Source organism: Octopus bimaculoides, chromosome 3 (assembly GCF_046866305.1).
Source record: "Octopus bimaculoides isolate indiv1 chromosome 3, ASM4686630v1, whole genome shotgun sequence".
Taxonomy (NCBI): Eukaryota; Metazoa; Mollusca; class Cephalopoda; order Octopoda; family Octopodidae; genus Octopus; species Octopus bimaculoides.
In genome coordinates, this window is record NC_142930.1 from 1,385,162 (window position 1) to 1,397,656 (window position 12,495).

General features: G+C 40.3%; 1 protein-coding gene across 2 annotated transcripts in view; it reads right to left on the reverse strand.

Moving 5' to 3' along the window:
- LOC106867319 (glucose-induced degradation protein 8 homolog) overlaps nucleotides 1–12,495 on the reverse strand; it is a 72,063-nt gene that overhangs the window by 5,355 nt on the left and 54,213 nt on the right. For both annotated transcript variants that reach the window (XM_089348436.1, XM_089348435.1), the window contains 2 exons: nucleotides 9,304–9,432; nucleotides 2,364–2,560 (listed from right to left, as the gene is read on the reverse strand). In XM_089348436.1, coding sequence (XP_089204562.1) covers nucleotides 2,364–2,560; nucleotides 9,304–9,432 — 326 coding nt within the window. The remainder of the gene's footprint in view (nucleotides 1–2,363; nucleotides 2,561–9,303; nucleotides 9,433–12,495) is intronic.

The window sequence follows — 12,495 nt, forward strand, 5'->3', positions numbered from 1 at the left end:
ATAAAACAAGCAAAGTAAGAGAATAAAACATAAGAAAAAACACGGAGAAGTTGGGTGGGTGGGGGGGAATTTCTAGCAGGAAAATCATTCTGTCCTCAGCAGACACAAATCTTCCTGAACACATCAGTCAAGACATTTCTAACAATACTTTTGGTTGTAATCATCATTTAATGTCCACCTTCCATGCTGATATGGGTGGGATGGTTTGACAAGAGCCGGCCAGGCAGAAGCCAGCACCAGACTTCTGTGACTGTTTTTGGCAGGATTTTTACAGCTGGATGCCCTTCTTAACACCAACCGCTCAGCAGAATGGACTTGGTGCTTTTTATGTGGCACAAGCACAGGTGGGGTCAGTTTCGGCAAGGTTTTTACAGCTGGGAGCCCTTCCAAAATGCCAACCACTTCACAGTGTGGACTGGATGTTTTATATTTACTTGTTGATTGTTCTCTACACTGACACTCCTACCTCACCACCCCAAACCTAACCAGTGAATAACTTTATAATGATCTTTATTGTATGCAGTGCTCAGGTGTGCTACAACTGATCAGAAAAGGTTAACGAGATGACAGAAAGACATCATTTAAGTCAAGCAAAGAAAGGAAATAGAAATGAAAACTAGAAGTACGTGTATTGTAGACAGAATAAAACATAAAAGTGAACATGAAAAGAGTCCTAAAGATGAAAGGGTGGATGGGCATGTCAGGAATAATGTTGGTGAAATTTGGGAAGCATGGGATTTTTGAAGGATGTATTGTCCTGACAGCTTATGGCTGATAAAATTTATTCCATACTTTGACAATTTATGTGAAAAATGTTTCTGAAAATCATGGATGCTGCAGATTTAAAAAAAATTTTATAATCATGTTGTTGAAAAGATGATGGACAATTTTGTGGGCTTCTATCATGACAGTTGCTCCATGTTGAGAGCTTAGTGAGTCAATGACTAGAGAAGTACTGCAGGGAAGACATGGTGACTGAGACAGGGCATTCCACTGGTTGCATGTCTATGGACAGTCCTCCCAGCAGATTCTGAATAAAACAAGGGTTCCAACCCCAACCAGACCTTTCTACTGTCCTTGTTCCCTCCTCACAGCCACACATTGAATGCATTTTCCCCGTTTCACCAGCACAAGTGAGGTTGGCTTGTCGTCTGTGAAAGGAAAGAGTCTGGTTGGTGTTGAGAGTTCAAGTTTGAGGGGAGGGGCAGGCAAAGGTTTATTGCTTGCGGGGGAGAGACTTAGCAACTTTGAGAGTTTACACGGGTGGCTGGAGTGGCCCAGAAAGAGAGGTAAATAAAGGGGTGATGAGGGGGTGGGACATCGTACCATGAAGGTGACAAACTCAAGAAGAGGAGCAGAAAAAAAAAAGTGTGGAGACAGAAGGATCAGTAAAGGTGGGCAAGGTTGGAAGAGACGGAGGATGGATGGATGCAGTACAGGGATAGTGAAAGAGTATATATAGTAAGAGGTTGTGCTTTCATGATTTACAGCAAGAGAATCCTTTAGCAAACAGGTGAGTGATGGAGGGATGAATGTTTGGGTGAGGAAGGATCAGCTTAAAGGGAGAATGAAAGTTGGATTTAACTCTGGCATTCAGATTCCTCTACCAAATGTAATGGTCATGCATTATCTTGGAGCTTTGAGATGTAATTGTTTTATTTTTAGAACGACATTGTAGGGTAGGTGTGAGAGGTGGGATCTGGCCAGCTTGAACACAAAATAGAATATTTGGTTCTAACATGGCTGGTTTAAATGCTAACGGATGAAATGGTAAATACAAATATGTGTGTGGTGGAGGGGAGTGATGATGGTAAGAATGGAGTAGGGACGTGTGTAGGAGGAAGGAGGTGAGCCTAGTGTTTGGGTGGGTGGGGTGGAGGATAAGGGAAGGCAGCAGTTACAGACATGACAAGGATATTGTGCAAGAAAACCAGCTGTAAATATGTAATCTTCATCTCAATCTATGAAGTGAAGCAAAGAAATGGAAACCTCAGTCACAAGAAATGTGGGATTAAAAAGGATTATCCACTTGGCATTGGCATTTTGGGTGTGGGTGTGGGGGTGGGTGGGTGGGGTTTATAAAACTCCCTGTAAAGACAGTTTTATTATCAAACATACTGTAACAGAAGATCCTGTGATGATCAGGTCTGAAGAGGGTGTGCAAAATATTGCTATAAAAGGTCCTATGACAGCCAGGTCCCAGGAAGGTGTATATTGTGATACAGAAAGAAACTTCACTGAAATGATATCAAAAATGTATTACGTGAAATTAAATGGGGGGGGGGGGGGTGAATTACCAATAAAAATCAATAAACCCCAGCCCCTTAAATTGAGATAACAAAAGCGTTTGTTGTAGGTGTTACCTGCAGGTGAAAATAGAGATAACGATCATTGTCTAGCAACTCTGGATGGAGACTATTAACAAGTGAAATGGCTTCTTGGATACGACCATTCTGTATAGCATCTCGAATCTTAATCCTCTCATCCAGTTGATCCAAATCCACTGAAGGCTGAATACCTGATTCCACTCGGAATTTTTCAGCAGCTTCTTTAAAACCCTCTGAAGAAAACAAATATAATAAAAGTATGTCAAAAAAAGAAAAAAAGAAAAAAGAAAGAAAACAAGCAAATACAAAACAGATTTCTAAATATTGTAAACAATGAAAACTTTCCTTCAGAACAAGGAACAATCAATTCACAGAACAAAGATCATCATCATTTCCATTTTAGCTCAGACAGGGATTGTTAAGATAGATTTTTCTCTGGCCAGGTGCTCTTCCTGTTGCCAACCCTCGCCTGTCTCCAACCAAAGTTATTTCCCCTGAGACCAGACATGGTTTGCATGGAAGACTGAAAGCAAACCATATCACCTTTTATTATGTTGATATTCATTTACAGTGATCATGTGATGTCAAGACAGTGGTAGAGAAACAAAATAGGGCTTCATTCAATTTCCATTTACCAAATCCACTTGCAAGGCTTTGGGCAACAGAAGACATTGCTAAAAGTGGCAAGCAGTGGGACCGAACTAAAGATCACATGGTTGGCAAGCAAGTCCCCTAACCACACATCCACACCTAATATCTGAATGAGAACTGCAAAACTCTTGAAAAGGTGGACCTACTCAACCCACTCTCACCCTTTTGTTTTCTTCCTCTCTTTTACATTCATTCCTGACATCCTTCTTCCCCTCTATCACTCCCACCCCAACACTACTTCCTCTCCTCTTTTCTCTCCAGTCATTTCCCTCAAAATAATGAATCTCTCCCATCCACCACGGGACTTTGTGAGCTGACAAACTGACCCCACTAGTGTCGTCGGCACCACAAAGGACAAAAGAAACCCCTCCGACACTGATGGTAAATCAAATTAAGCAACAACCTCACACGACTTGAAATGGTTCTTTAATCCGACCAAAGACAAGGCACCCTTTACCATGTGGATGCCATGAAAAATGTACTCAGAACATTCTACAGAGTGGTTGATGTTAGGAAGGGCAACCAGTCATAGAACCCCCTGCCAGAAACTGAGACATCAGCATCATCATCATCATCATTGTTCTGGATCTGTTTTCCATGCTGGCGTGTGTGTTGGGTGGTGTGAGGATCCAATGAGGGGATCAAGTCTTGCTTGAATGTTTCAGGTCTTGGCATGGTGTCTATCACTGCACGCCCTTCTTAAAGCCAACCCCTTCCATACACTGTACAGGATGCAGTTTCCCTGTCCACCACCCCCATCCACCCCAGCACAAACTCTGAATTGCTTGAGTTGACTGTAATATTTCTATTTTATCAAAGAGTGAATTGAAATAATCAGAGTCGAGAATCTAAACGAGGTGAGGGATTAATTAATCCACTGAAAGGTTACTTCAATTCTTTAATACAACATCAATGATACAATAATTAATTTGTATCCCTGTGAGTCAATATTATTATTCTTATTCTTATTGTTGCTGTTGTTGCTGTTGTTGTCCAAGGTGGTGAGCTGGCAGAATGGTTAGCAGTATTTTGCCTGCCATTACATTCTGAGTTCAAATTCCACCGAGGTCAACTTTACCTTTCATCCTTTCGGAGTTGATAAAGTAAGTACCAGTTGAACACTGGGTCAATATAATCGACTCATCCCCCTCTCACAAAGATTTGCTGTCCTTGAGGCAAAATTTGAAACCATTATTATTATTATTATTATTTTACAACTCTAAGCTTAATTCATGTTTAAAGTTTCTTTCCACACAAGAAGCAATTAAAATTAAACACTTCAACTTCAATATTGAACCTTCGTCTAATATATTTATATAACACAACTTTATTCTGAATCTTCAGATTTTTTAAAATTGATTTTCAATAAATTTTATTCCGGATTCTCATCACAAAATAAACTAAAAACTACCAACCAACTTGTGCTGGCTCCAACTGAAATCCATTCACCATTGCGTTCCTCTAAAACTCTTTTGTCTTAACACAACAACAACAACTGCATATTTAATGCAAACTGCTTTCCATAACAAAAAACAAAATCCCAATCACTTGTCTGGCTGCTTTCAGAAGCCAACAGCAAAATAAAACACATTTTCTCATGTGGGCTGATCTCATATACACTGCTTTCTTTGATCATATTTAGTCAGTTCTTCAGCAATTAACTCTATTCTGGTTTTAACAAGGCTATTCTAACATTTTTTAAAGTCTTTTTGTATATTACATGTTTGAAATTTCTAAATAACTTCTCTGGTTTTTAACCTTTTTTAATATCAAACCACCTGAGACAGTCATTGGCTCCTGTTTTTAAAATGATCGAAATCAAAATCTTTGATCAAAATTCCATATTTATTCATGTTCTAAAAACCAGATTAATTAAGTCAATAGTTTCTTTCCTTTTTTTTTTAAACTAAATTCTTCCTTATCTTCAGAATTAATTGAAACAAGGGCAGAATGTTTCAGGAGGAATGAATCTGGTGCCAAAGCACAAAACGGTCCAATGTTTTAATGCAAACTTGGGACAAAACTGAAATCAGAATAGAAAATTTCCAGCTAAACATGCAGTAAAACAAATATCACCCCAATACACTCTTATAATCAATATTATTGGTTTATTGAACTTTCAGGATCAGAAATATCCATCATTGGGCAATCAGATTAACTTACATCATCATCGTCGTCATTTAATGTCTGCTTTCCATGCTGGCATGGGTTGGATGGTTTGACTGAAGAATGGCAAACCAAGAGGCTGCACCAGGCTCCAGTCTGATCTGACAAGGTTTCAACAGCTGGATGCCCTTCCCAACGATAACTACTCCAAAATTGTAGTGGGTACGTGCCACCAACATGACTGCCACTGGCCACACTCGAATGGCACTTTTCATGTGCCATCAGCACGGGTGCCAGTCCGGCAGCATTGACATATCAGATTAATTTGCATTGATAAGAAAATGGAATTGGTGACATTCATGTTTTCTTAATATGAAAAGCATCTTGAAATGAAACATTTACAAACAGGACCCTAACTGGGGTCACATCTGCTGCAGTAAAAAGACATCAATGAAAATAACAGTTTAATAAAGAAATACAGGTAGATTAGCAATTTACTGGCACCTTTGCTAACAGAGCCATGCCAGATTATCCATTTCGTTTGATTAAAAGGAATCAGATAACAATAATTGTAAATTCCTAGAAGACAGCTGACATGTTATGAACTTTTTTCACTACTAAACCTTCAAGATATATCTTGGTTTATTCACTAAAAACAGGTTCTAGGGTTGGAAATATTCTTCCAAGCCTTCAACTATAATTATATAAAGATAACAAAATCTAATGCCCTCTACTAACCTTCCTAACCACTGGGCCCTAACCCTCTCTTGAAACAACTGTGAAGGGCAGATATCTTTACCTTTTCCTCTTCCATGCTGGGATACTCTATTCTCTGCAATGAAGTCATCTATTAACTTATTCTTCAGAGTGAGGGTTCTTAGGGGTTAGGTTTTGTTTTAAACATTCCAACCTTCCATATTATTATTATTATTATTATTATTACAGTGAGGTAAAGGGAGTGTTTGTGCCTTCCTGTTACTTAAGAAGAAACAAGTTTGTGTTGTGAAGGCTTCGTACCAAAAGCGGGTTCAACAATGGTGTCCTCACATAATTAAAAGGGGGACCAGGTCATCCGTTGTTGGAAAACTGGTTATAAACCTGTTCTCTACTTCCATTTGGCTGTTATTTCTATCTGAACGTGTTGTAGGAAAACGGTCCCTCTTCTCAATAATTTATGCAAATGTCAATGTTTGGTATACTCAGCCACAGAAAAATATAATGTTGAAATAAGTAAAAGGAATAAATGAGAGTAGTTGGTGGGTGGGGGGTTATACAAATGAGAAATTTGTTTTTATTTTAATAAATGTTTCTTTTGAAAACTAGTATCCATTTCATCATTTTGTATAAACACCAAGAAAGTTGATGAAATTAAATTATAATTATTCTATGCCATATTTCTTGATACTTACTCATGCTGGCAAAAATATACATTGGCCATCGGTCACTGATGGCAAACACGTCACATTCATTCGTGGAAGACCCAAACAGTTCAGGGAAAGATATTTTGATGTGGACATTACAGAAAATTTGAATTTTGGGGTTTTTTTGATTTTTTTTTTAACATCTAATCTGTTGCAGCTGGTGACTCCCCATCCTTTCAGACAAGGAACAGTGGAGTGGTGTTGGGGGGGGGAATATTCAGTAATGGCAGTTTAATTTCAAGTATAACAAGTACACTCCCCCACATCACACAGACAGAAACCCTAACTTTAGTGGAATACAGTGACACCCAACCCCACCCACCACACCCTAATGTCAGGCTCTGGCAAAAGCCTTTAGATGACATCAGTTTGGGGAATTACTTCAAACTGTAATCCTTCCCCTAGATTCCTAATCCCCCCAACACACACACACCAGGAGCTGTTATTTAGGTTTAGTAATTATTTATCCAAAACAACATGGTTTCATGTTTTAATGTACAAACTCCTGCTGAACCAAGGATGAAGCTAACATGAGAGAGAGAGAGAGAGAGAGAGAGAGAGAGAGAGAGAGAGAGAGAGAGAGGGGGGGGGGAGAGGGGGAGAGAGAGAGGGGGAGAGAGAGAGAAATGGATTGAACTAAACCATCTGTTTTTAAACATTTACAGATTTCAGAGATTTGAGAAGAAATTTTCACAACAACCATTTCCTATTTGAATTGAGGCACAACATGGCTGCCTTGATTGAGGCACAACATGGCTGCCTTGATTGAGGTACAACATGGCTGCCTTGATTGAGGCAAAACATGGCTGCCTTGATTGAGGCACAACATGGCTGCCTTGATTGAGGCAAAACATGGCTGCCTTGATTGAGGCACAACATGGCTGCCTTGATTGAGGCAAAACATGGCTGCCTTGATTGAGGCACAACAAGGCTGCCTTGATTGAGGCACAACAAGGCTGCCTTGATTGAGGCACAACATAGCTGCCTTGATTGAGGCACAACATGGCTGCCTTGATTGAGGCACAACATGGCTGCCTTGATTGAGGCAGAACATGGCTGACTTGATTGAGGCAAAACATGGCTGACTTGATTGAGGCAAAACATGGCTGACGTGATTGAGGCAAAACATGGCTGACTTGATTGAGGAACAACATGGCTGCCTTGATTGAGGCACAACATGGCTGCCTTGATTGAGGCAAAACATGGCTGCCTTGATTGAGGCACAACATAGCTGCCTTGATTGAGGCACAACATGGCTGCCTTGATTGAGGCACAACATGGCTGCCTTGATTGAGGCAGAACATGGCTGACTTGATTGAGGCAAAACATGGCTGACTTGATTGAGGCAAAACATGGCTGACTTGATTGAGGCAAAACATGGCTGACTTGATTGAGGAACAACATGGCTGCCTTGATTGAGGCACAACATGGCTGCCTTGATTGAGGCACAACATGGCTGCCTTGATTGAGGCTAAACATGGCTGGCTTGATTGAGGCACAACACGGCTGCCTTGATTGATGCACAACACGGCTGCCTTGATTGAGGCACAACATGGCTGCCTTGATTGAGGCAGAACATGGCTGCCTTGATTGAGGTACAACATGGCTGCCTTGATTGAGAACATCACTCCTCCTCCTCCTCCTCCTCCTCCTCCCAGCCATGTGGTTTGGCTTTCAGTCCCACTGTGTGGTACCTTGAGCAAGTGTCTTTGGCTACACTGAGGACCAATCAAAGCCTTGTATGTGGATTTGGGAGATGGAAACTGAAAGAAGCCCACTATATGCTTGTGTTGTGTCCCCTTGTCTTGACAAAATGCAGTTGTTAGTGTTCATTTCCAATCTTCAGTGAAAACATCATGTCTGGCAATAGGGAAATGTTACCTGTGCTTAGGAACAGGTGAGGGTTAATAAGGGGAAGGGCATCTGGCTGTAGCAAATCTACTTCGATGAATTCAAACATCAAAAAATGTAGACATTAGAGCAATGATGATGATGATGATGATGATGAATGAGGTGGGTAAAGCTTCTCACTTTATATTCTGGCAAGAAAAAAGGTGTAACCTGGGACAACCCCGCTGGAGCAGCATATGATGACATGTAGGCATTCATGTTAAACAGTAGGGGGGGGGGGGGTCATCTACAAACGCAACGTTTCAGATACATGGTACATCTCCACCTTATTGACGACCACATTACACAATAACATTGCTTGGGTTTATCTGATGGATTACAGTGTAGCTTAGGTAGGATTATTTCAAGTGCTCAGTCCCTTCCTGTAGTTTAAATGCTTAGAGGTATTTCGTCTGTCTTTACGTTCTGAGTTCAAATTCCGCTGAGGTCGACTTTGCCTTTAATCCTTTCAGGGTTGATAAATTAAATACCAGTTACACACTGGGGTCGATGTAATCGACTTAATCCGTTTGTCTGTCCTTGTTTGTCCTCTCTTTGTTTAGCCCCTTGTGGGCAATAAAGAAATAGGAAACTGAGAGAAGCCCGTTGGACGTGTGTGTGTCCTCCCCCACCACTGCTTGACAAATGGTGTTCTACTTTAAAAAAATGTACTGGTTCAATTTGTTTGACTGAACTCTTCAAGGTAGTGCTGCAGCATGGCCACAATTCAATGACTGAAACAAGTAAAAGATAACAGCATGACTGTGTGTGTGTGTGTGTGTGTGTGTGTGTGTGTGTGTGTGTGTGTGTGAATATAGCTTTAAAAGCAACAGCCTTGTTTTACACCTGCTACAATTGAAAGAAAGAAAGAAAGAAAAAGGAAATTAATTAAAGGTAAATAATTTCACCTGTGACCAAATAATTCATAATCAATCTGTTCATATCAGCTCTGGTGATGTGTAAATTGTTCAACTTCTCCATCCATTCCTCTTTGGTGGTTTCCATTTGTTTGTCATTCCCCAGACTCATTTTGTTTACTAGAAAAGAACAAAAGGAAAATACATATAGAGATAGGGAGATACACACACACACATATATATATATATATAGATACACACACACACACACACACACAGAGAAACATTGCTTTGCATGCAAACAAGTGCAGGGTTGGTGACAGGAAGAGCATCATTCAGCCATGGAAAATATTGCCTGACCCATGCAAGCATGGAAAAGTGGTCATTAAAATGGTGATGATCATGGCACACACACACAGAAGTTATGACAGAACGCAATCTCAGAATGATTGTCGTTTAGTGAAATTGTGAAATCAGAACTTGTACAGAAAAATAGAGAGAATACAAAACAAAATTATTAAGAGAAACACAGGAAAAAGAACAAACAAAACTTTGGTTTAAAAAAACCCCCAAAAATCTGCAATTTGTATCACAAAGTTATTTTTCTATGATTATAATTTAAAAGCATATTAAATGAGGTTTCAGTAACACCCACCCCCCCCCGTACATCTTTCTAAACCTATCTCAATTTCCAGTTCCTCCACGTATTTCCCAATCATTCAGTGACTAACAAAGGAAAAACAATGTTGACTCTTAATTTCGGCTCAGACCCACTTCTTTAAGTTGTGACTCTCGTTACTATTACATGGTGTCAAAACAAGGACAAACACACCACACACACACATATATACAGCAGGCTTCTTTCAGTTTCCATCTACCAATGCCTTAATCACCCTGGGGCAACTTGCTCAAGGTGCCATGCAATAGGACTGAACCTGGGGAAGCAAACTTCTTAACTACACAGCTGCTGCCATGCCTGCACCATTATGCAAATAATCCCCAGTTACCATCAGGGGCACTGTTGGAGATGGAGGGGAAGCTGAGCAAATTCTGAAGAACTGTCCAATAATGACGTAACAGACCAGTGAAATTTAGGTCCAAAGCTTTAACATAGTAAGCCCACTCCCCCTCTTGGGCCCAGTTTCATGTTTAGAGACCCCTGTAGATAGAAGCTCACTCATAGCTCGGTACTACGGATCTCCCTTTAACGGATTTTGGAAGCAGTGGACAAAATCACGGCATATCACCAACACCTCTTCACCATCCATGGTAAGTCTGATTTCAAATTGAAAATGTGGAATTTACTCATCGTTTAATGTCTGCTTTCTATGCTGGCATGGGTTGGATGGTTTGACTGAGGACTGGTGAACCAGATGGCTACACCAGGCTCCAATCTAATTTGGCAGAGTTTCTACAGCTGGATGCCCTTCCTAACGCCAACCACTCCGAGAGTGTAGTGGGTGCTTTCCACTGGCATGGGAGCCAGTCAGGCAGCACCTGTGGTGGTGGGGGAGGTATTTTACACTGTCAGATTGGATAGTGTACTTGACTAAAAGTAAAGCACTGTATTTATTCCTGTCTTTCGTAATCTAATTCTTGATATTAGACACTTCTAACCTAACCTAATCTCAGTATTCTATATTTTTGAGATAAGGAATTTTGTACATTATTTACAATGGACAGATAGGTGTCCACACCGTGTTTATTGTTACTCTCAGCTGATTTACTCTCCAGCCTTCATCAGGTGGGTTCTGGTGGAATTTCAAACCCCTACCCTTTATTTCATTAAAGGGGTACTTTGTTCTCATTCCTAACGTATTCCTTTTTCTGTTTTCTGTTGATATTATTTCCCAAATCCCTGACTGGGATTGAACTCAGAATCCAAGGGTCAGTAGCCTGCGCTCTTGTCCACTACGTTATATGCCCATAGGCGTTTATAGAGTGAAGTTTAGGGGGCTTCTAAACCTGGTATTTCATCTTTTCTCAATATTGGTTCCCATATTGCATTCATATCTGCACTAGGTCTGCTTAGGGGGTTATTGTGTCCTAGCATATGTGCTGCATCATCATCATCATCATCATTTAACATCCGGTGTCCTGTCCATGCTGGTATGGGTTGGACGGTTTGACTGGGCTGGCACGATGGAAGGCTGTGCCAGGCTTCACTATTTCCTAACGGGGTTCTCTGTCTTATCTTAACCATTACTTTTAAGAATGAGAACAGTGTACCCCCATTAGTCAAATAAAGGGTAGAGCCCCTGATGGAGGCTGGAGAGTAAATCAGCTGAAACTTTGTGATGACAACAAACAAGGTGAGGATACCTGTCTGTCCATTGTCAATAATGTCCCTTACCTTAGTGTTGGCACCTACAGACAATCGGCTTTGTCAGACCAATGTTTCCTGCTTTTAGTCCATTGTACCAAGATAGACATGTACAGATATTTATTTATAGAATGACAGTGAGGATGAGAAAAATACATTTTTGCTTTCTTGTTTTAACATTATCTTCCAGCTAACCCCCTCCTGGTTCTTCTACCTCTCTTATTTCTACCCTGACACCCCATCATTATTTACATCTCTTCCCAGCTCCACTCAATCACTCAGATCCTCTCTTCTAAAATGTGAGTAGCTATGTGGACCCTCTACAAGAACCCTATTCTGCTTTGGCCTCCTTCTTTCATACTTCAGTCCCTTTTTGAAATTTGTACTCTTGCAAGTTGCATGATAAACTCACTTGTGAAGTGACTGATGTTAGGAAAGACATCCATGCCATAGGAGGGGCACTGGGGCCCAGCAAGTCCTATCAAAGCATCCAATCCATGCCAGCCTGGAACAGGCACATTAAAGGATGATGATGACAAGTTAACCAATGGGACTATTATAGCTTCTTTCTGTTATATTTCCAAGAAATCGTTAAATGTAATCACACCCTAATTCCTTTCATTAACTCCACAGATTCAAAATCAAAACCTTTTCTCAATTCTCTTTAAAGAATGACTGGTTGTATTTTAACAAGTTAGACTATCAAATTCCTTATCTCCAGAGAAATATGGAATGCAGGCAACAGAAAAAAAAAACAACAAAAAAACCCTGCTCAAACTTTTCCTGCAAATATTGAACCAAAATGAACTAATCCCAAACAAAGGGACTTTTTTGTTTTCTTGTATTAATTTTGTTTAATCTGTTGGGTTTATATGCTTAGTACAATCAGAATCAAGCATATTTAGATTACTTCTAATCTT